This window comes from Colobus angolensis, unplaced genomic scaffold (genome assembly GCF_000951035.1).
Source record: "Colobus angolensis palliatus isolate OR3802 unplaced genomic scaffold, Cang.pa_1.0 Scaffold50, whole genome shotgun sequence".
Lineage (NCBI taxonomy): Eukaryota > Metazoa > Chordata > Mammalia > Primates > Cercopithecidae > Colobus > Colobus angolensis.
Genome location: NW_012118488.1, coordinates 635,259 through 657,275, shown reverse-complemented (window position 1 = coordinate 657,275; position 22,017 = coordinate 635,259). Strand labels below are relative to the sequence as shown.

Here is a 22,017-nt window from a genome sequence, read left to right as displayed (position 1 = left end):
TACAGGCGTGAGCCATCGAGCCCGGCCTATTTTTATTTTTGAGACAGGGTTTCGCTCTGTCATCTGGGCTGGAGTGTGGTGGTGTGTTCGTGGCTCAGTGCATCCTCAACCTTCTGGGCTCAAGCTATCCCCCTACCTCAGCCTCCAAGTAGCTGGGACCACAGGTATGCACACCACCACGCCCAGCTAATTTTTCTTTTTTTTGCAGAGATATTATCTTGCTATGTTGCCCAGGGTGGTCTCAAACTCCTGGATTGAAGTTATCCTCCCGCCTCAGCCCCCCAAAGTGCTGGGATTATAGGGGTGAGCCACCTCACCTAGCCTCCCAGGGGAGTTTTTTTGTTTTTTTTTTTAAATTTTATTAGAGACAGGGTCTTACTACATTGTCTTAAACTCCTGGACTCAAGCGATCTGCCCACCTCGGCCTCTCTGGAACCATAGGCATGAGCCACCGCGCCTGGCCCGGGGGACTTTTAACCACACATAAAACCATTGCTAAGTTTTCCCAGCCTCCTGAAGTGTTTTGGGAAAGAGGGTGTTTAGAGCCACACCTTTTGTTATGTATCCAAAATAGCATTCCTGTTCCTGTAGGTAGCTTGTTGCTTTGCTTCCCAGATTAGCACCAAATGAGTCCAGTTATTTTATTTATTTTATTTTTATTTTTATTTTTTTGAGACGTAGTCTCGCTCTGTCACCCAGGCTGGAGTGCAGTGGCACGATCTCGGCTCACTGCAACCTCTGCCTCCCGGATTGAAGCAATTCTTCTGCCTCAGCCTCCTGAGTAGCTAGGACTACAAGCACACGCCACCACGCCCGGCTAATTTTTAGTAGACACAGGGTTTTGTCATATTGGCCCAACTGGTCTCGAACTCCTGACGTCAGGTGATCCGCCCGCCTCGGCCTCCCGAAGTGCTGGGATTACAGGCGTGAGCCACTGCGCCCAGCTGACTCCAGTTATTTCTAAAGGTCAGGCCATCTTGCAAAAGGATGAGAATTTGCTTCCCTGGAGGGATATGCTGCAGACTAGGGCTTTTTACCAGCCAGAGCATTTTAAAAACAAGTGTCTGGTCTCCTCTGGGGTGTCTGCTTTGGATAAGTGCAGTCTGTTTTCAGTGTTGCTAAACAGCAAGACAGTGAGGTAGGAGGAGATGGTAAGGGCCCAGATCCTCGCTTCTGTCATTCTGGGGCCAGGCGGGGCTCTTTGAGCCTCAGTTTCCTCATGTGTAAAAATGGGACAGTAGGCCCTACTTTGACGGGTGGTTGCAAGGAAAATGCCAAGTTCTTGGCATACGATAAATAATGTCACTATTATTATTATCATCATTATTATTTTTGAGACGAGGTCTTGCTCTGTTGCCCAGGCTGGAGTACGGTGGCACTATCATAGGTCACTGCAGCCTCGAACTCTTGGGCAAGTGGTCCTCTCACCTCAACCTCCTGAGTACCTGGGACTACAGGCATATACCACCATGCCCAGCTAATTGTTATATTTTTCGTAGAGATAGGGTCTTGCTATGTTGCCCAGGCTGGAGTGTAGTCACGTGATCATAGCTCACTGCAGCCTTGAACTCCTGGGTTTAAGTGAACCCTGGCCTAGGACTCCCAGATTGCCGGGATTACAGGCACACGCCATCAACACCGGTTATTTTGTCAATGTTGTTAATACTTTAAAGGCACACTGGTCTGCTTTCTACACTGTAGCCAGAGAAGGGACATGAAGTGAAGTTTGGCAGAAAAGTTTGGCTATTGTCTAGTACTGAGAAAGTGTGGAAAGGAGGAAAGGGGCTAGTATATTACACATCTATGGTGAGTAGTTGTGTCATCATTAAAGGCATCTCAAGAGTTGCCTTTTGATGGGTCCACACTATGGGATAAAGGTTACATGTTAGGAATCATGGCCTTTTGTCATGAGCTCTAGCAGTGTTCAAGGATGGGAAACTTTGGTTGCAGGAGTCCCTTTATTGAAGCCTCTTCTTTTATTACTTACATACTGATTTTCTGTATACAATTTTGTGTCCTTAAAACTTTTTTTATGTGTGGAATATGACACATAGTAACATATACAGTGAACACCTGTTTCACCAGGCAGGTATACTATACATTGTATTACCCTATGCCTATCAAGAGCCCAGTGTTCACAGTGTTAAAAATGTAACTCCCATGTAGTCAGTACTTATCATATCTTTAATTATAAGGGAACCAGCTAGAGATTAAAGCTGGGGAATATGAGAGGCAGAGGTAAATGCTAATCTGTGAAAGAAAGTGCTGGGGCCGGACAAGGTGGCTCATGTCTAAATCCCAGCACTTTGGGAGGCCAAGGCGGGCAGATCACTCGAGGTCCAGAGTTCAAGACCAGCCTGGCCAACGTGGTGAAACCCTGTCTCTACTAAAAATACAAAAATTAGCCAGGTGTGGTGGTACACACCTGTAGTCCCAGCTACTTGGGAAACTGAGGCAGGACAATTGCTTGAACCCAGGAGGTGAAGGTTGCAGTGAGCTGAGATTGCACCACTACACTCCTTTGAGAGCAAGACTGTCTCAAAAAAAAAAAAAAAAGAAAAAGAAAGTGCTGGATACAGTTAGCTATTAGCTACAGAATTGGTTAAGGGCCTACCATTAGTTACACATTGGTTATTGTCCTACAGGAAAATAAAACCATAAACTTTGAAGATATCTTTGCTGCAGGCAGAAATGCTTTGCATCTCAGTTGGCCAGAAATAATTAGCATTTTATATTTTGTAATGAGCTTCAGTGTAATTTAGAGTCTGGCCCTAATCAATAGCAAATAGTCAAACAAAGTTTTGTCCCCAGAGTCAAATAGTCTGAAGGCAGGCTTGTTGGACAATCCTCTAGTTTGATTTTGAAAGCATATATTTTTCATTATAATTTTAATATGTAATTATATATTCTTAAACACTATAGTTTTGCTTTTCCTCATTTTGAACACAGAGTAATTTTGTGTATCTTGCTTCTCTTGCACACCATTGGGTTTAAAGATTCATCCATATATTTGCGTGTGGCAGTGGTACGTTCTTTTTCATTGCTATATAGTATTCCATTGTTTATACCACATTTTATTGATTCTGTTGCTGGTGGACATTTGTACTGTTTCCAGTTGCTATGGACATTTTTGTACATTAGCTCCTGAGGTCTACGTACGTTGGAACTGCTGCATCTTAGAATGTGTGCTCCTTGGGCCGGGTGCGGTGGCTCATGCCTATAATCCCAGCACTTTGGGAGGCCAAAGTGGGTGGATCATGACGTCAAGAGATTGAGACCATCCTGGCTAACACGGTGAAACCCCATCACAACTAAAAATACAAAACATTAGCCAGGCTCGGTGGTGCAATCCCAGGTACTCTGGAGGCTGAGGCAGGGAGAATCACTTGAACCCAGGAGGCAGAGGTTGCAGTGAGTTGAGATTGCACCACTGCACCTAGCCTGGGCGACAGAGTGAGATTCCGTCTCGAAAAAAAAAACAAAACGAAAAAAAGAAATGTGTGTTCCTTCAAGTTTACCAGATAATAAGGAACTATTTTCCAAGTGGCTGTACTGATTTACCCTCCCAGCAGCAGAGATGAGTTTCATTTGCTCCATGTGCTCAGCTACGTTCATTTTGGCATTTTGATTGTGTGGAGTGTGATAGCCCGTGGTTTTAAATTGCATTTCTGTGATTACTGATGAAGTTGAATGCAGACTTTTGTTTTAAAAATAAAATATTGGGGATGATAGGCTCACGCCTATATCCTAACAGTTTGGGAGGCTGTGGTGGGAGGATTGCTTGAGGCCAGGAGTTTAAGATTTGCCTGGGCAACATAGCAAGATCCCATCTCTACAATAAAAGAAAGAAAATCAACCGTGCCTGGTGGCATCCACCTGTAGTCCCAGCTACTGGAGCGGCTGAGGTGGTAAGATCGCTTGAGCCCAGGAGTTTGAGGCTGCAGTGAGCTATGATCATGCCACCACACTCCAGCCTGGGTGACAGAGTGAGACCCTGTCTCTAAAAAATAAATAAATAAAATAAAATATTGTGAGTCTCTAATGGGGAGCAGTGTTGCATGGTGGTTGAGAACTGAGGCTCTGATGTTTGAACTGGATTCTGACTTAACCCACTGTTTGCCCACATCTTGAGCCTTGGTTTCCCCATCTGTAAAATGGCGATAATTCTTGGACTGGCTGAGAAAAGGAAACGAGGTCAGGCGCGCTGGCTCAGGCCTGTAATCCCAGCACTTTGGCAGGCTGAGGCAGGCAGATTATTTGAGGCCAGGAGTTTGAGACCAGCCTGACCAACATGGCAAACCCCGCCTCCACTAAAAATAGAAAAAAATAGCTAGGCATGGTGGTGTGCCCCTGTAATCTCAGCTACTTGGGAGACTGAAGCGGGAGACTTGGTTGAACTTGGGAGGTGGAGGCTGCAGTGAGCTGAGATCACACCACTGCACTCCATCCTGGGCGACAGCAAGACTGTCAAGAAAGCAAGAAAGAAAGCAAGAAAGCAAGAAGGAAAGAAGGAAGGAAAAAGAAAAGGAGTAATGCATGTAAGGGCACCCAAAAAAAGAGCCTAGCTGGTGAGCTGATGATTCCACCCGGAGCCTGCTGTTCCCTCGTTCACCGTGATGTAGAATCATGTGAGGAGCACCGTATGGAGAGTCAGACTTTTATTTTCCACCACAGTTGGGAGAGCAGGGGGGTCAGAAAACGGAACATAAGCTAGCAGAGCTTTGTCATGGACCCTAACTTGTCATCCAGGAGTCCCAGCTAGTAGGGTCCTGGCTGAGTCGGGAGGGTCCTTAGGCCCGGACCCCTGAACCCACATGTACTTGGACCTAATGGGACAGGTAGAGTGCGGCCTCTGTCCACAGAGGCTCAGGACAGCTCCCAAGCTGGGACTGTGCTGACATGTCTGGGCTTAGGGTGGTCCTCACTCAGGGCTCTCAGAAGGTCAGAACTTTTCAGAGCTTGAAGCAGGGATCAGCCAGGCCCTTGGAAGCTGGGAAATGTTTCTTTGCCTTTTGAATGTGCTAACATACCCCTCGTGTGCCTATTTGCTTAACAAACCAGTAGGTGGGTCAGGAGAGTAATAACGCAATTTCCTCATTTGCTGGGGAGGGAAGGGAGAGGAAGCTGAGGGTTTGGGAATTTTGTCCAGGTGGGCCCAGGCTGGAGGGAGCTGAGCCTCACTTTTTCTCAGCCTGTTTAGCCCCTCTGTACCGCCCACCCTGAGTTGCATGCCTGGTGTCCGTCTCTCTCGAGTTAGGGTGACTTTCTGATTATCATTCCTGTTGAGAGTGAAAAGGGGTGCATTGAAGTTAATCCCTGGGCAGCAGACATGAACTGGGACGTGTGGTAACCCTGCTCCGCGCCTGTTCTCAGGAAAGGCCTGTCTAGCTGGGATTTTGTCCTTGTGTCCCCAGCCAGCCTTGGCTGTTACTGAGCAGTGAAAGCTCTGCCTCGGGAAGTCATTTAATTTCTGAGCCTCATTTTCCTCTTTTGTAAGATGGGAATGCAAGTGTGTGTGTCCGACTCATTTTTTAGGGCGATGATTGTCAGGGTATGAACGGCTTGGTCGAGCTGTGTGAAGAGCTGTGCAGCTGCAGAGGTTGTTAACATTGATAGCCACCCGGAAAGGGTGGGCTGGGTTCAGGCAGCTATTCCTCCAGCTGTCTGGGTCAGCCGGCCGTAACTTTAGAGACATTTATCTATGTGGAATGACTTTTTGAGAAGCAAGATCCGTTTCCCCAGCCCTTTATGGGAATACCCATGTGTCCATACTTGCTTTCAGCTTAGAGTTTGCTCAGGTTCCTAGAGCTGGTCAGGGTTCCCAGGACTGCCTGGGAGCAGATGGTACCATGGCCTTGTTTACAGATGAGGAAACTGAGACCCAGAGGGGAAAGTGACTCTCCCAAGGTCATGTGAGTAAGCATACAGCTCCCCCAAGGAGGAGGCATTGGTCTGGCAACAGTGTGGCCCATCATAAGGGACTGAGCCTGTGGGGTCCAGACCTGCTCTCCTCCCAGGGGAAAAGGCTCCCTGTCACCCCATCGCTAATGCAGATAGGGTCACGTCCAGGGAAGTTGTCACACATTCATCTGGGCCCCCAACATCAAGGACACCTGTCCCTGCAGGCCCCCTGCTGGCACCTTCGGGGCCCGGGGCAGGTCCCTGTCCACTCCGTGTCTGCACGTCCCTCCCTGGTCACGTGTTCTCAGGGGCAGGCTCTTTTCCTTAACAGAAAGGAAACAAGGGAAGCTGACCTTTCCCACTTTGGGACAAAAGTTGGAAGGCCAGGTGCCTTGTAAGCCTGGAGGCCTCAGGAGGGGTGGCCCCCTTCCCTTGTGCCCTCCCCACGACCACCACCAGTGGACAGGGGTCACTAAGAGAGTGGGGCTCAGGAGACTCACCTTCTGTGCTGGGTCTATGAGAAGGTCACCTGGAGGGCCCCTCCCAGTGGGTGTTGGGGTTGGATGGATTTTCAGCCTGGCCGGGGCTGGCTGCCTCACCTCAGGAACAGGCTTAGCCTGTGCTGCCACATGGGTGCGGGTCCTTGCTCCGGCCTGAAGGGAGGGGCCGGGAAAGGAGGGGCTGATCCTGACCCAAACCCCTAAGTAAACTGCCCTGTGTGTCCAGACCAGACTCCCCCCAGACTCTGTCCAGGCCCTCGCCACTGCCCTCCCTGTGCCCCCAGCCTGGGCTGCAGGAACTGTCGGCTGTTCAGCCAGCAGGAGCAGCAACGATGCAGGTGTTCCCAGCTGTTAACGTGTAAGCTCTGCCTGGCCATGTGCTTGCTCTTGCCTTTTGTGCACAGCGAGTGCCAAGGGGGAGAGGGGACAGCAGAGACGGTGTGCGGAGGGGATGCCCAAAAGGGACTGCCCAGGCTAGGACAGCCCTGATGGGGCAGGGGTGCTCCGGGAAACAGCAGGCTTTGCCTCTCCTCCTCTTCCCACCCCACTACTCCCACCCCATTTTCCCAGATCAGGAAAAGGCAGGCCAGTGTCCTGGGGAACAGGAAGTGAAGCCGGCTTCCAGCCAGGTTCCTGCCAGGGCCTGGAGGAAATTCCTGCAGGCCTGAGCCCGTCTGGGAAGGACCAGTTTCTCTCCTTGTCTAGGTGTCTTGCTTTCTGAGTTTCCCCTGAGGGTGGGGGAGAGCTGTCGCTCTCTTCACTCTGTCCCACTTCTGTTCTCCCGGATCCTCAAACCCTGAGCCCTCAGGCATTTCTACAGTTGTTCCTCTCCCCACCAGTTTCCTCTCTGGAAAGTGAAGAGGAGGCTGGGCACTGTGGCTCACGGCTGTAATCCCAGCACTTTGGGAGGCCGAGGTGGGCAGATCACAAGGTCGAGAAGTTCAAGACCAGCCTGGCCAACAGGGTTTTAGTAAAACCCTGTCTCTACTAAAAATACAAAAATTAGCCGGGTGTGGTGGTGGACGCCTGTAATCCCAGCTACTCAGGAGGCTGAGGCAGGAGAATCACTTGAACCTGGGAGACAGAGGGTGCAGTAAGCTGAGATTGCGCCACTGCACTCCAGCCTGGGTGACAGAGCAAGACTCTGTCTCAAAAAAAAAAAAAGGCCGGGCGTGGTGGCGCAAGCCTGTAATCCCAGCACTTTGGGAGGCCGAGACAGGCGGATCACGAGGTCAGGAGTTCGAGACCATCCTGGTTAACACGGTGAAACCCCGTCTCTACTAAAAAATACAAAAAAAAGCTAGCCGGGCGAGGTGGCTGGCGCCTGTAGTCCCAGCTACTCGGGAGGCTGAGACAGGAGAATGGCGTAAAACCCGGGAGGCAGAGCTTGCAGTGAGCTGAGATCCGGCCACTGCACTCCAGCCTGGGCGACAGAGCGAGACTCCGTCTCAAAAAAAAAAAAAAAAAAGAAAAGTGAAGAGGATAGAGCCTACCAGGGATCGTCAAGGTGTGGGACAGCCTGCATGTTCCTATAGGGAGAAAAGTCTAGAACTCCTGGTTCTGGTTCTTTTTCATCTCATCTCATCTCATTCATTCATTCATTCGAGATGGACTCACTCTGTCGCCCAGGCTGGAGTACAGTGGCTCGATCTCGGCTCACTGCAATCTCCATCTCCTGGGTTCAGGTGATTCTCGTGACTCGGCCTCCCAAGTAGCTGAGATTACAGCTGCCCACCACCACGCCTGACTAAGTTTTGTATTTTTAGTAGAGACAGGGTTTCACTGTGTTGGCCAGGCTAGTCTTGAAACTCCTGACCTCAAGCGATCCACCGGCCTCGGCCTCCCAAAGTGCTGGGATTAAAGGTGTGAGCCACCGCACCTGGCCATCTCATACTTTTAACATTCATTTTTTGGTGCAAGTTTTACAATATACATTCTATATTTGTCAAGTGATAACTTCTGTGTAACTTATAAAATACACATAATTCAGGAAGGTTGTGTTACAATACATTTAACCAATAGGAGTATGCCGCCAGAGTATTTTGGCAAACAAGGGTCAGTAAATTTTTTCTGTAAAGGGCCGGGTAGGAGGTATCTCAGGCTTTGTGGCCATATGGCGTCTGTGGCAGCAACTCAGTTCTGCAGTTCTGCCGTGAAAGCAGCCACAGATAAGAGGTAATTGAGTGGGTGTGGCTGTGTTCCAATAAAACTTTATTTCTGGAGGCTGAAATTTGAATTTCAGAGAAATTTCATGTGTCATGAAATATTATTCTTCTTTTGGTTCTTCTTCCCCCCCTCCACCGCCCCCTGCCAAGCATTAAAAAATGTGGAACCCGTTCTTAGCAGCCGGCTGTGGGCTGGATTTGGTCCATGGACCATAGATTCCCAGGTTCTGCTCTAGACCACCCATTCTCAGACTTGAAGCCTGCTTCAGACTTACCTGGGAAGCTTTTTTTCCAAAATGCATATTCCAGAACCCCAGCCCTGATTTTGTAGATTCTCTGGAAGGCCCTAGAACCTGCATTCTAACAAGGAGCCTAGTTGAGTCAGACACAGGTAGTCTGGAGACCACCTTTTTTTTTCTTTTTTTTTGAGATGGAGTCTCACTCTGTCGCCCAGGATGGAGTGCAATGGCGCTCTCTTGGCTCACTGCAACCTCCGCCTCCGGGGTTCAAGGAATTCTTGTGCCTCAGCCTCCTGAGTAGCTGGGATCACAGGTGCCTGGCCATGTTGGCCAGGCTGGTCTCAAACTCCTGACCTCAGGTGATCCACCAGTCTCAGCCTCCCAAAGTGCTGGGATGACAGGTGTGAGCCACCACACCCGGCCTGGAGACCACATTTTAAGAAGCAAAGCTCAAGGGTCTCCAGGATCTTGGTCTGTTCTCTTAAGCCAGTCCCGAGGCCTGGGGCGTGCAGTGCTGTGGGAGGCCCTGGCATCAGAATAACTGGCTCCTTCACTACCTTCCAGGAGCTTCCATCCAGTTGAGGGGGGACACTACCCGCCGACAGCACAGCCCAGTCCCGGGTGCTGTGGAAGCCCTGGGTTCAGCCTGGAGCCAGGGCCAGCGTCCCGAGGATGAGGTGCCGAGATGGACCTTGAAGGATGAGAGAAGGCTGGACCGCCCTTGAGTGGCGAGGGTGGGCTGCCTTCAGGTTGACCTTAATCCCTTCCCTCCCTACCACCATATGTCTGGATGACCTTGGGCAGGTCCCTTAGCCTCTCTGGATATTGGGATATGACACTGACTACCTCAGAGGCTTGTGGGGAGGATTCAGTGAGCTGATATGCATGAAGTGTATCAACTAGGGCTGCTGACTGGTATCCCCTTCCCTTGTCTTCCCCCACCACCCCCAACCAGCGGACAGGGTGCTGCTGAGGGAGTGGGCTGGGAGAGTCACTTCTGGCCTTGTCTTAGGGATCTGAGAGCAGGGCATGGGCCCCGTGTCTGGGAGTGCCCTGGTGCCCTTCCTGGTGCCCTTCCTGGTGGGGTTGGGCATGGTCAGTCTGGCCAGGGCTGGCTTCCTCCCCCATGAATAGGCCCATCTGGAGGTCTTTTCCCGTTTGAGGCAATGAGATATGTATGTGAGGCTCTGTGACTCTTCTTTTTTTTTTTTTTTTTTTTTTTTTTGAGACAGAGTCATGGAGTCTCACTCCGTCACCCAGGCTGGAGTACAGTGGTATAATCTTGGCTCACTGCAACCTCTGCCTCCTGGGTTCAAGCTATCCTTTTGCCTCAGCCTCCCGAGTAGCTGGGATTACAGGCGCCTGTCACCACACCCAGCTAATTTTTGTATTTTTAGTAGAGACAAGTTTCACCATGTTGGCGAGGCTGGTCTTGAACTCCTGACCTCAAGTGACCCACCCACCTTGGCCTCCCAAAGCTCTGGGATTATAGGTGTGAGCCAGCGTGCTCGCCTTATCACCCGCTTTTCTTGTGGTGTATTTTTGCTGCAGGTGCATGCAATACAGGCCTCAAAACCCACCTGATATACGGTTGCCTGGGAATAGGGATCTTGACTTTTCCCCTGTCCCATATGAGCCCAGGGGCCGGGTCTGGGCTGGCCCAGGTGGGGCTAGAGCAGCTGGATCCAGGCATGTGAGGTGTGAAGGTATGGGCCTTATGCCTCATGGAGTGGCTGGAGGAAGGAGAGTGGGAGCAAGGGTGCCACAGGGTCAGATTGCCACAGGGCCAGGGTGCCACGGGGTTAGGGTGCCACTGGGCCAGGGTGCCGCAGGATCTGTTTGCCACAGGGTCAGGGTGCTGCAAATGTGGGGAGTCACCCGTGATTCTCCAGGGTCTGGCTCTTAGGCTGAGATCCGGGAGACCTTGGCAGGCCTGTCTTTGGGAGTCTGGGGCAGCCCCAGAAGGCCATCTGGACAGTTTTCAGACCTGAGAGGAGGAAAGACTGGTGTCCAGAGAAGGTGCCATGGGAGATGGAGGAAGCCTGGGGCCGATCAGAATCTGAATCTAGCAGGGAACACCGAGGCTGGTGTTCTGGTCCCACCATGGGACTCAGCCTGAAGACAAGGTGGATGAATGACCGTTTCTCTCTGACTCAGTTGGCTAAGAGGATTGAGCTGGGGCTGAGGCTCTGGACACAAATGGGCCAGTTGACCCTGAGGTTTCTTTCTGGTAGTGGGGTGGGGCTTCCTCTGGCTGACGCTGCTTAGGTCTCTGATGGAGGCAGCAGGGTCTCTGGTTCCCCCAAACTGGCCAAGTCCTCCGCCACAGCACCCAAGGGGTCTGGGCAGGGTGCAGCTTCCCTCCCCTCCCCGACTTGGCTTGGTGGGCACCTGCCTCCCCTGCCCTCCTGACCTTGATGGCTAATGCAGCCAGCCCCAGGCAGGCACAGTCACAGCCCTCAAACAACATGAGGTCCAACTCAAGACTCCTGGGTAGTGGTGGTCAAGGTGGGGGTCTCTGTAGCCAGTAGTGCGCTGTGGGGGCAAGACACCGACTTCAGGGCTTGGAGCCTCACATGCCTGCCTAGTGGGGTGTTCCTGAGGGATATGACTTCTTTGGGCCTCTCTGCCCATTTTTGGAACCTGACCCGAGAAGGAGCCCATCTCCAAGACAATGTCCCGCCCTCAGGGAGGGTCTGGCAGTTTTTGTCCCTAAAGGCTGGGGTTCTCAGCAGAGCATCATCCTAGACTGTAGCACCCGCGACATCTTGCACACAAGAGGCGGAATAACCTGTTCATAAAGAGCAAGGCTCTGGAATCTGTGATCTTGGGCCACTCACTTCACTTATCAATCCCTTCGTTTCCTTCTTGCCTGTTGCATGGGGTCTGCAATCTACCCCTCAGGGGCGCTGATGAGCTCACATGAGCCTGTGACATAAAATGCCTAGCACGACCCTGGCACAGTAAGAACTCAGTAAACCGCTGTTGCTGTTGTTACTGTTGATCAGGGCGGAAACAGAGCAGCCCCCGCCTCCGCCGCAGGCATATAAAAGTTACCACTTGGCCGGTCGCGGTGGCTCATGCCTGCAATCCTTGCAGTTTGAGAGGCCGAGGCGGGTGGATCACCTGAGGTCAGGAGTTTGAGACCAGCCTGGTCAATGTGATGAAACCCTGTCTCTACTAAGAATACAAAAAATTAGCTGGGTGTAGTGGCAGGCGCCTATAATCCCAGCTACTCGGGAGGCTGAGGCAGGAGAATCGCTTGAACCCTGGAGGTGGAGGTTGCGGTGAGCCGAGATTGCGCCATTGCACTCCAGCCTGGGCGACAGAGCAAAACTCCGTCTCAAAAAAAAAGAAAAGTGGCCACAAACTTTGATCTGATTCTTTAGTTCCTTTAGTTCTCATGGTGCTTTTACGTCAGTCATTTCATTGCATTTTCCAGCAACGTCTGAGGGAGATACTGGTGTCCCATTTTGCAGAGGTGAAAACTGAGACTTGGCAAGGTTAGGTAGCTTGTCCAAGGGCACACAGCTGGTGCTTCCAGAGCAAGACCTGGCTTTCTCTACCCAAAGCTCTTGGGGAGTCTCTCCCATCCGGGGATCTTGAGGGTCATGGGAAGGAACTGGGTGGTTTGCGGTTGGATCCTTTACCCAGTGCCTTCTGACCTTGCAGATAAAATACCATGAGGAGTTTGAGAAGAGCCGCATGGGCCCTAGCGGGGGCGAGGGCATGGAGCCAGAGCGCCGGGATTCCCAGGAAAGCAGCAGCTACCGGCGGCCCCCGGAGCAGCAGCAGCCTCACCACATCCCGACCAGTGCCCCGGGTGAGTGCAGGGCCTGTTGGTGCAGACCACGTAAGGCAAGGCCAGTGGGGTGGGGAGGAAGCCAGAGAGAAGACAGACAGACAGATACACCTTCTGGAGCCTTGCTCTTAATCAACAGGCAACTCAGCCTCTCGTGTGCAAGAGGGGACAGAGGACCTGAGGCCGGGCCAGCTGGGGTGCGGAGGAAGCCGGCGAGAGTCAGACACACACATGCACATACACACACACACGCATGCAGGCTTGGAAAGGACTGCTTCCCAAGCCCCCAAGTCCCATTCTCATCCAGGATGAGGGCGTGAGCACCAGGGTCTGGCCTGTACTGTGCCAAGAGGATTGAAGGGAGAGGCCCCCAGGTCATGGGGCTCAGAGCCCCTGCTGTGAGATACACCACACCGGCAGATGTGCACGCGTGGACGTCAGCCTTTGAGCCATGGGTCTTGAGCCGGGTTGGGGATGGGGTCGAAGTGCATGGTATGGGCTTCTCGGGAGCTCTGGGAGGGGCTGGGTTTGGCAGGACGGTTTTCGAGCCCTGTCTCCTCCCATCTTCCAGTTTACCAGCAGCCCCAGCAGCAGCCGGTGGCCCAGTCCTATGGTGGCTACAAGGAGCCTGCAGCCCCAGTCTCCATACAGCGCAGCGCCCCAGGTGGTGGCGGGGTGAGTAACGCTGGCCGGAGGGGAGAGGCCAGAGGCAGGGGGTCCTCAGGGAAGGCTTGGACACAGCTGGTGGATTCTCCTGACCTTTGCACCCACACTGTTGTGTGTGATGATAAGGATCTCAGCCTTATGAGCAGAGAGGAAATTGGTTGGCGTAGTGGGCAGAGGCTGGCTGGGACTGGGGCCCTGCGTTCCACCCCTGTGTACCATGGGCAGGTCAATCACCCTGCTTTGGGCGGGGTTTCCTTACCCCAGCTACCTGGGAACACACAAGGTACCTTTCTGTGTGGGGCCTTCCAGCCCTGGGTGCTGCTCTCCTCGCATCATGAGGATGGCCCCCAAATCCATCAGCTCTCAGGCTGCCCCTGCCTCTGAGGGGCCTCCCCAGCCATGCCGTGCAAAGCGCACCACCCTGATGCTTTGCATCACTCAACCCCACTGGCTGCCTTCAGAGCACTTTTTCCAACTAAAAAGAACTCTTTGTGTTGGTCACCTTCTCTGTGTCCCCTGCTAGGCTGGGGACCTGGCAGCATCCCTCTGGTTCAACTACTCTGTGCCAGGCCTAGAGCGAGTGAATGATCTATAAGCCCTGCCACTCACTCCACCCATGGGTGCCGCTGAGCCACCCTGACCAAGCTCCTGGCAGGCTCAGCGCCTCCACGCTGGGTGCCTGGGAATTCAAAGTAGCTCACGTAGGAGCAGAACAGATACTAGAGAGATAAAATCGCCTGAGATAATGGCTGGCTGGAGCCTGATGCTCTGGGCACACAAACAAAGGTATGTTAGGACTGCCCGCGGCACTGGCACAAGAGTTAGTCTGAAGGATAAGGTTCCAGGCAGCCCAGCCAGTCCTTCCCTCCTTGATGGGTCTCTCCTGGATGTGTGGGGTCCATCTCTGAATACAAAGCCACTTCCTGCCCTCTGGGGGCTTACATTTCAGTCAGGGGGACAAACAAGAATGCAGTAAGAAAATAGGTATATAACGTAAGGTCAGCGGTGACATGCTGTGAAGAGAAAGACAGCAGGGTGAGGGATGGATAGAAAGCAGCTGGATTAAGACATTTGGCCAGGTGCGGTGGCTCACACTTGTAATCCCAGCACTTTGGGAGGCCAAGGCGGGCAGATCACTTGAGGGCAGGAGTTTGAGATCAGCCTGGCCAACATGGTGAAACCTCCTGTCTACCAAAAATACAAAAATTAGCCAGGTGTGGTGGCGTGTACCTGTAATCTGTAATCCCAGCTACTCGGGAGACTGAGGCAGTAGCATTGCTTGAACCGGAGAGGCAGAGGTTGCAGTGAGCCAAGATCGCACCACTGCACTCCAGCCTGGGCAATAGAGCAAGACTCCATCTCCAAAGAAAAAAGACATTTGGCCGGGTGCAGTGACTCACGCCTGTAATCCCAGCACTTTGGGAGGCCAAAGTGGGCGGATCACCTGAGTCAGGGGTTTGAAACCAGCCTGGCCAACATGGTGAAACCCTGTCTCTACTGAAAATATAAAATTAGCCGGGCATGGTGGTGCATGCCTGTAATCCCAGCTACTTGGGAGGCTGAGGCAGGAGAATTGCTTGAACCTGGGAGGTAGAGATTGCAGTGAGCCGAGATCATGCCATTTACACTCCAGCCTGGGCAACAAGAGTGAAACTCTGGCTGGGAAAGAAAAAAAAAAGACGGGACATTTGAGCAAAGTCCTCAATAAAGGAAAGAGTGAGCCATGCAACGAGGACAGCAAGCGCGAAGGTGCTGAGGCGGGAATATTCTAGGAAAGTTCAAGAAGCAGCAGGAAACCCAAATTGACTACAGTGGGAGAGGGGAAGAGTTGCGATTATGCAGGGACCTGTGGGTCCCAGGAAGGCCTCTGGGACCTGTGATCTGTGCAGAGCGACACAGGTTTTTGGAAGACCAACCTGGCAGCTGTGTTGAGGAGAGACTGGTTTAAGGGTGGAAGCAGGGAGACTGTCAGGAGCTGTTGCAGGATGCAGGCATGGATCTGGTTTAAGGGTGGAAGCAGGGAGACTGTCAGGAGCTGCTGCAGGATGCAGGCATGGATCTGGTTTAAGGGTGGAAGCAGGGAGACTGGCAGGAGCTGCTGCAGGATGCAGGCATGGATCTGGTTTAAGGGTGGAAGCAGGGAGACTGTCAGGAGGCTGCTGCAGGATGCAGGCATGGATCTGGTTTAAGGGTGGAAGCAGGGAGACTGGCAGCAGGCTGCTGCAGGATGCAGGCATGGATCTGGTTTAAGGGTGGAAGCAGGGAGACTGTCAGGAGGCTGCTGCAAGATGCAGGCATGGATGGGAGTGGCTCAGACCAAGACAGAGGCAGAATTGGTGATGAGAGAAACTGAGGTCACTTCATGAGAGGTGTGACCTCTTATCCCGTAGACCTGTTGGTTTCAAACTGTCCTGTGGAGCCTCAGAGACAAGTCAAGGACAGTGAAGATCAGGGGAGGCAGAATGTTGTCTATAGCTATAGGATTTATTGATTTATTTATTTTTCCTCTTTCTTTTTTAAGACTCCATCCTGGTAGTAGGTGATGCTGTAGAATTTTGTGTGCCTTCCTGGACATTACCTAGATCTAGGGCTTAAGCAGCAGATTTTGGCTGAGGCTTGGAAGGTGGAACCTGATAGACACGTCTCCTGAAGACTTTTCTCCCGAGGAAAGGTCTTTGTCCTGAACTTGGACAGGACTCATCATGGCTTCTGAAGGAAACTACTGGTGCTTATAATCATACAAATAATAGCATACAGGTCATGTTTTTTCTGTTTTTGTTTTTGTTTTTTCTTTTTTGAGACAGGGTCATGCTCTGCTGCCCAGGCTGGAGTGCAGCAGTGGTGCAATCACAGCTAGCTCACTGCAGCCTCAACCTCCTGGGTTGAAGTGACCCTCCCACCTCAGCCTCCTGAGTAGCTGAGACTACAGGCATGTACCACTAAACCTAACTAATTTTTTATTTTTTGTAGAGATGGGCTCACGCTTGTAATCCTAGCACTTTGGGAGGCCGGGGCGGGCAGATCACTTGAGACCAGGAGTTTGAGACCATCCTGGCCAACATGGTGAAACCCTGTCTCTACAAAAAAGTACAAAAATTAGCTGGGCATGGTGGTACACACCTATAGTCCCAGCTACTTGGGAGACTGAGGCAGGAGAATCACTTGAACCCAGGAGGTGGATGTTGCAGTGAGCCAAGATCGCGCCATTGCACTCCAGCTTGGGTGACAAAGCAAGACTCCATCTCAAAAAAAAAAGGTGGGGGGGGTTTGTTCTCACTCTGTTTCCCAGGCTGATTTCAACCTTTGGGCTCAAGCAGTTCTCCTGCCTTGGCCTCCCACAGTGCTGGGATTACAGGTGTGAGCCACTGCACCTGGCCTGCGTGTCATATTTTTAGACATTCCTGTGTCATCATGGCTGGTGGACCTTACTGCAGTCCTGTTCAGGGAGGTGGGGCAGAGCTGATGTGACCCAGTCCCTGTTCTGCCTCTGGCCCTTAATAGCTGCCAAAGGTTGTGAAAGATCGATTGCCCTCAGAAAGCAAGACACAGAGGTAAGAATCTTTGTAGCAGAGCCTGGTGCTCCATTTCTGAGTTCACTGCTCTCCCAGGCTCTGCTCCAGGGTCCTGGAGAGTTAGAAGGAAATGCTCAGACCCAGGTAAGCCGGCATCCAGGGCCCTCGGCTGACCACACTTCCCCCGCAGAAGCGGTACCGCGCGGTGTATGACTACAGCGCTGCCGACGAGGACGAGGTCTCCTTCCAGGACGGTGACACCATCATCAATGTGCAGCAGATCGACGACGGCTGGATGTACGGGACGGTGGAGCGCACCGGCGACACGGGGATGCTGCCGGCCAACTACGTGGAGGCCATCTGAACCTGCAGCGCCCCCATCTGTCTTCAGCACATTCCATGGCATCGCATCCGTCCTGGGCGTGACCCGTCCATTCTTCAGTGTCTCTGTTTTTTAAAACCTGCAACAGCTTGTGATTCCTACCCCTCTTCCAGCTTCTTTTGCCAACTGAAGCCTTCTGCCACTTCCGCGGGCTCCCTCCTCTGGCAGGCTTCCCCCTTGACCGACTTCTTGGTTTTCTCTCTGGATGGAACAGGCGTGGGCCTCTCTGGGGGAGGGTGAAGCCCGTGGGGCAGGGCTGGAATGGAAGACCTGTTGGCCTGTGGGCCTTGCCTGCCCCTCTGTTCTCTTCCCTCACGTCCTCCTGCCCAGCTCCTCACATACCCACACATTCCAGGGCTGGGGTGAGCCTGAGACTCCCAGGACTCCAGGGCAGGGGCTCCTACATTCTCCAAAGTGGGATCCACTTCTCGGTGCCTGGGATGGCGACGGGGGCTCTGCCGTTGTGTAGGGTCCAGTGGGATGGGCTCTACTTCTCTTTCTCAAAGAGGGGGCTCTGCCCACCTGGAGTCTCTCTCCGTACCTCCCTCCTCAGGGGCAACAACAGGAGAATGGGGTTCCTGCTGCGGGTGCACTCATCCCCTCCCCATGCGTTCCTTCGCACACTGTGATTTTGCCCTCCTGCCCACGCATACCTGCAGCGGGCAAAGAGCTCCCCAGGAAGCACCGCTTGGGTCAGGTTCTTGCCTTTCGTAATTTTAGGGACGGCTACCGGAAGGAGGCGAACAAGGAGTTCTCTCCCGCAGCCCCTTTCCCCACACCCACCCCCAGTCTCCAGGGACCCTTGCCTGCCTCCTAGGCTGGAAGCCATGGTCCCGAAGTATTGGGCAAGGGTGCCTCAGGGCCTTTTGGTCTTCAGCCTCCCTCAGCCCCCAGGATCTGGGTTAGGTGGCTGCTCCTCCCTGCTCCTCATGGGAAGATGTCTCAGAGCCTTCCATGGCCTCCCCTCCCCAGCCCAATGCCAAGTGGACTTGGAGCTGCACAAAGCCAGCAAGGATCACTAAATCTCCAAGACCTGGTGTGCGGACGCAGGAGCATGTATGTCTGCAGGTGTCTGACATGCAAGTGTGTGAGTGTGAATGTGAGAGATGGGGCAGGGGGTGTGTCTGTAGGTGTCTCTGGGCCTATGTGTGGGTGGGGTTATGTGAGGGTACGAAGAGCCGTCTTCCCCTGGGAGTTTCCTCAGAACCCACAGTGAGAGGGGAGGGCTCCTGGGGGAGAGAGGTTCCTTATGTTTTTTTGGAATGAAGCTCCTCCTTCTCCCCATCTCTGACTGGAGGAAGCCCACCAAACTGCACTTTGCAGCGTGCAGGGTGGAAGGTAAGAGGTTGGTGTGGAGTTGGTGGGGCTGCCACAGGGTCTGCAGCCTGCTGGGGCTAAGGGGTGGAGGAAGGCTCTGTCACTCCAGGCATATTTTCCTCCATCTCTGTCTGGGGCTGCAGAACAGGGTGGGAGAAGTGTCACCCTGTGGGTGTCTCACTCTGGGGGCTCTTTCCCTAGACCTCCCCATCACTTACATAAAGCTCCCTTGAAGCAAGAAAGAGGATCCCAGGGCTGCAAAACTGGAAGCACAGCCTCCGGGATGGGGAGGGAAAGATGGTGCTATATCCAGTTCCTGCTTTCTGCTCGCGGGTGGCTGTGACAACCCTGGCCTCACTTGATTTCATCTCTGGTTTTCTTGCCACCCTCTGGGAGTCCCCATCCCATTTTCACCCTGAGCCCAACCAGGCCCCCCGCTGTTGGCCTCTTGTCCCTTTGCACACTTGTACCCCCAGGTGAGGGGCAGGACCTGAAGGTGTTGGCCTGTTCAACAATCAGTCATCATGGGTGTTTTTGTCAACTGCTTGTTAATTGATTTGGGGATATTTGCCCCAAATGAGAGGTTGAGGAAAAGACTGGGGGAGGGGAGGCCCTTCCTAACCCATCCCTTTTCCTTTCTGGCCCCAGCCTAGGTGGAGGCAAGTGGAATATCTTATATTGGGCGATTTGGGGGCTTGGGGAGGCAGAGAATCTCTTGGGAGTCTTGGGTGGCGCTGGTGCATTCTGTGTCCTCTTGATCTCAAAGCACAATGTGGATTTGGGGACCAAAGGTTAGGGACACATCCCCTTAGAGGACCTGAGTTTGGGAGAGTGGTGAGTGGAAGGGAGGAGCAGCAAGAAGCAGCCTGTTGTCACTCAGCTTAATTCTCCTTCCCAGATAAGGCGAGCCAGTTATGGAATCTTGCTGCAGGCCCTCCCTCTACTCTTCCTGTCCTAAAAATAGGGGCCATTTTCTTACACACCCCCAGAGAGAGGAGGGACTGTCACACTGGTGCTGAGTGACCCGGAGGCTGCTGGGCGTCTCTGTTCCTTACCAGAACCATTACATCCCTAGAAGAGTACAGAGCCCTGAGGGGCTGGGCTGTGCTGGGCTGAGTCCCTGGTCTTCTCTACAGTTCACAGAGGTCTTTCAGCTCATTTAATCCTAGGAAAGAGGCATCAAAGCTAGAATGTGAATGTAACTTTTTGTTATATTTGGACCAATACTAAAAATAACAAGAAGCCCAGTAGTGAGCAAAGTGTGTTCTCCCAACACTGCCTCCTGTTTTCTCCCTCTCATGTCCCTCCAGGGAAAATGACTTAATTGCTTAATTTCTGCCTTTCCCCCCTCACATAACACTTTTGGGCATTTTCTTGTAGCTGGAATAAACAAAATCCCACCCCACAAGCCAGTATTTAAAAAGAAACAGAAATGACCACGTGAAATTTGCCTCTGTCCAAGCATTTCATCTCTCTGTGTGTGTGTGTGTGTGTATGTATGTGCGTGTGTGAAGCCACCCATTCATCTTTTTATATGGGGTTGTTGTCTCTTTTTGGTCTGTTTTGGTCCCCTCCCTCGTGGGCTTGTGCTCGGGATCAAATCTTTCTGGCCTGTTACGATTCTGAACATTTGACTTGAACCACAAGTGAATCTTTCTCCTGGTGACTCAAATAAAAGTATAATTTTTACCTGCGGACTTGGTTTCCTCTCTGGCTCTGAGGTGCTGTTGTGTGTGTGTGTCTAGCTGTGAGGTGCTGCTGCTGTATGTGTGTGTGTGTCTAGCTGTGAGGTGCTGCTGCTGTATGTGTGTGTGTGTCTAGCTGTGAGGTGCTGCTGTGTGCGTGTGTGTGTGTCTAGCTGTAACGTACTGCTGTGTGTGTGTGTGTTCTGTCTGCTTGGGGGCACTGGCCTATGGCCCTCCTGGGAGCTCTGCTGCCCCTCAGGGAGAGAATGACTTGTCTGGACGCCAAAGGATAGTTTGCTGCTGTCTGACAAGCCCGCGGCCCCTAGTTCCTCCTTGCTGAGAACTCCCCACCAACCTACTTCTGGCTTCTCACCCGCTCATTCCTCTCTGCCCAACTTAGTGATGCTCCCGGAAGCTTCCCTGAGCTCCGTCTTGTCTTACTGTGTCACTTCCTCAGTGATGTATCTGTCTACCCACTAGCCAGAGCCCTTGGGGCAGGCGATGAGTCTAATTCATCTCTAAATCCCTGGTACTTGCCCAGAAGCAGGTACGGAGCTGTTGAATTAATGAATGAGCTCGGCTGGGGAGCAGTTCTAGCACTCTGCCGCTGCCAGGTAGAGAGTATGAGCTCCATACGTTTAAGGAATGATATGACAGGGACAGGGCATTCCGCAGTGGGATGGGACCTGGATAAAGCTGTCTGTAAGGTGGCCTGGTAACCCAAAGCACTATTCACAGTGCCTTCTGAATGTAATCTTTAATACACATCCCCTTTCTTCCTTCTTCCTCACAACCCTGTGAGAGAAGTAACTACTTATAGAGGGGCTCACTGAAACCCAGAAAGGCAAAGCAGATTGGTGGCAGTCACAGCTAGTGGCAGAGTGGGGCTGAGACCCCCATGTGTTGCTCACAATCTGGTGCTGTGCCATCTGGCCGTGGCAGGCCGTGTGCCTGTGTCCTTGGCAGCTCTCAGATGCATGTCTCCTGGGCTCCATGTTTTGCTCCAGGTGCCCAGGGTCTGTGACTGGCCAGAAGGCCAGGCGGCCTCCCCTCTTGCTCAGTGGGCTTGGGAAGAGGACAGTGGTAGAGAGGTAAGTCTGGCCCTGCTCGGTGCTGCCAATCAGCGTCAGGTCCAGCTGTTTGAGGGGCATTTCTCTCTTGGAGCTCAGAACTAAAGCATTCTCCAGCCTCAGAATCACAGCAGGGTGGAGAGGAGGAGGGCTCTCCTGAGCTGAGCATTTGTAATCTGGAGAATGACATGGCCAGAGTCCACTGAGCTGGGGCAGTGTGGGGAGCATCCAAGGCGGCCCTGGGTGGTATAATTAGAGACAGCACTGACACCTGCTCCCCTCCAGGGGCACAGGCAGCCTAATACTTTCCCAATAGAAGGGAATTTGTTGGCAAAGCTTGCCTCATGTTGGCCTACCCCACTCCCCAGGAGGCTTCATTCACCTTCAGATTTGAGGGAACAGTGCTTTGGGGGGCATTGCTGCCAAGTCTCCACTCCCTGCTCACAGAAAGCTCTGTCTCCTGGGAGTGGGCCAATGGGAGGGGCTTCTGGATTTCCTTCTGACAGTGGCCTAAGTTCTTGAGGTCTAGCATTATGAGGAGGTTACCAATATATCTTAACCCCAGGCCTTTTAAAAAAAATACTATTTGGGATGGGGGCCAAGGAGACTAGGCCTCAGAGACATCCTAGGAAATTTTTTAATTTAATAGGAAATAATTGAGGCTTATAAAAAGACACAAAAATCCTGGCTAACATGGTGAAACCCCGTCTCTACTAAAAATACAAAAAATTAGCCGGGCGTGGTGGTGGGCGCCTGTAGTCCCAGCTACTCGGGAGGC

The 22,017-nt window shown here is 52.4% G+C and overlaps 1 protein-coding gene across 5 annotated transcripts in view; it reads left to right on the top strand.

Moving 5' to 3' along the window:
* The window catches only part of LASP1 (LIM and SH3 protein 1), a 52,800-nt gene extending 32,619 nt beyond the window's left edge, over nt 1–20,181 (top strand). For 3 of the 5 annotated variants that reach the window (XM_011959826.1, XM_011959821.1, XM_011959823.1), the window contains 3 exons: nt 12,478–12,628; nt 13,179–13,282; nt 16,976–20,181. In XM_011959826.1, the coding sequence (XP_011815216.1) occupies nt 12,478–12,628; nt 13,179–13,282; nt 16,976–17,149 (429 nt within the window). In that variant the 3' untranslated portion in view covers nt 17,150–20,181. Of the gene's footprint in view, nt 1–12,477; nt 12,629–13,178; nt 13,287–16,975 lie in introns of all 5 variants that reach the window. The other 2 variants (XM_011959824.1, XM_011959825.1) reach the window with 2 other exon arrangements.
* Nucleotides 20,182–22,017: the final 1,836 nt, after the last annotated feature.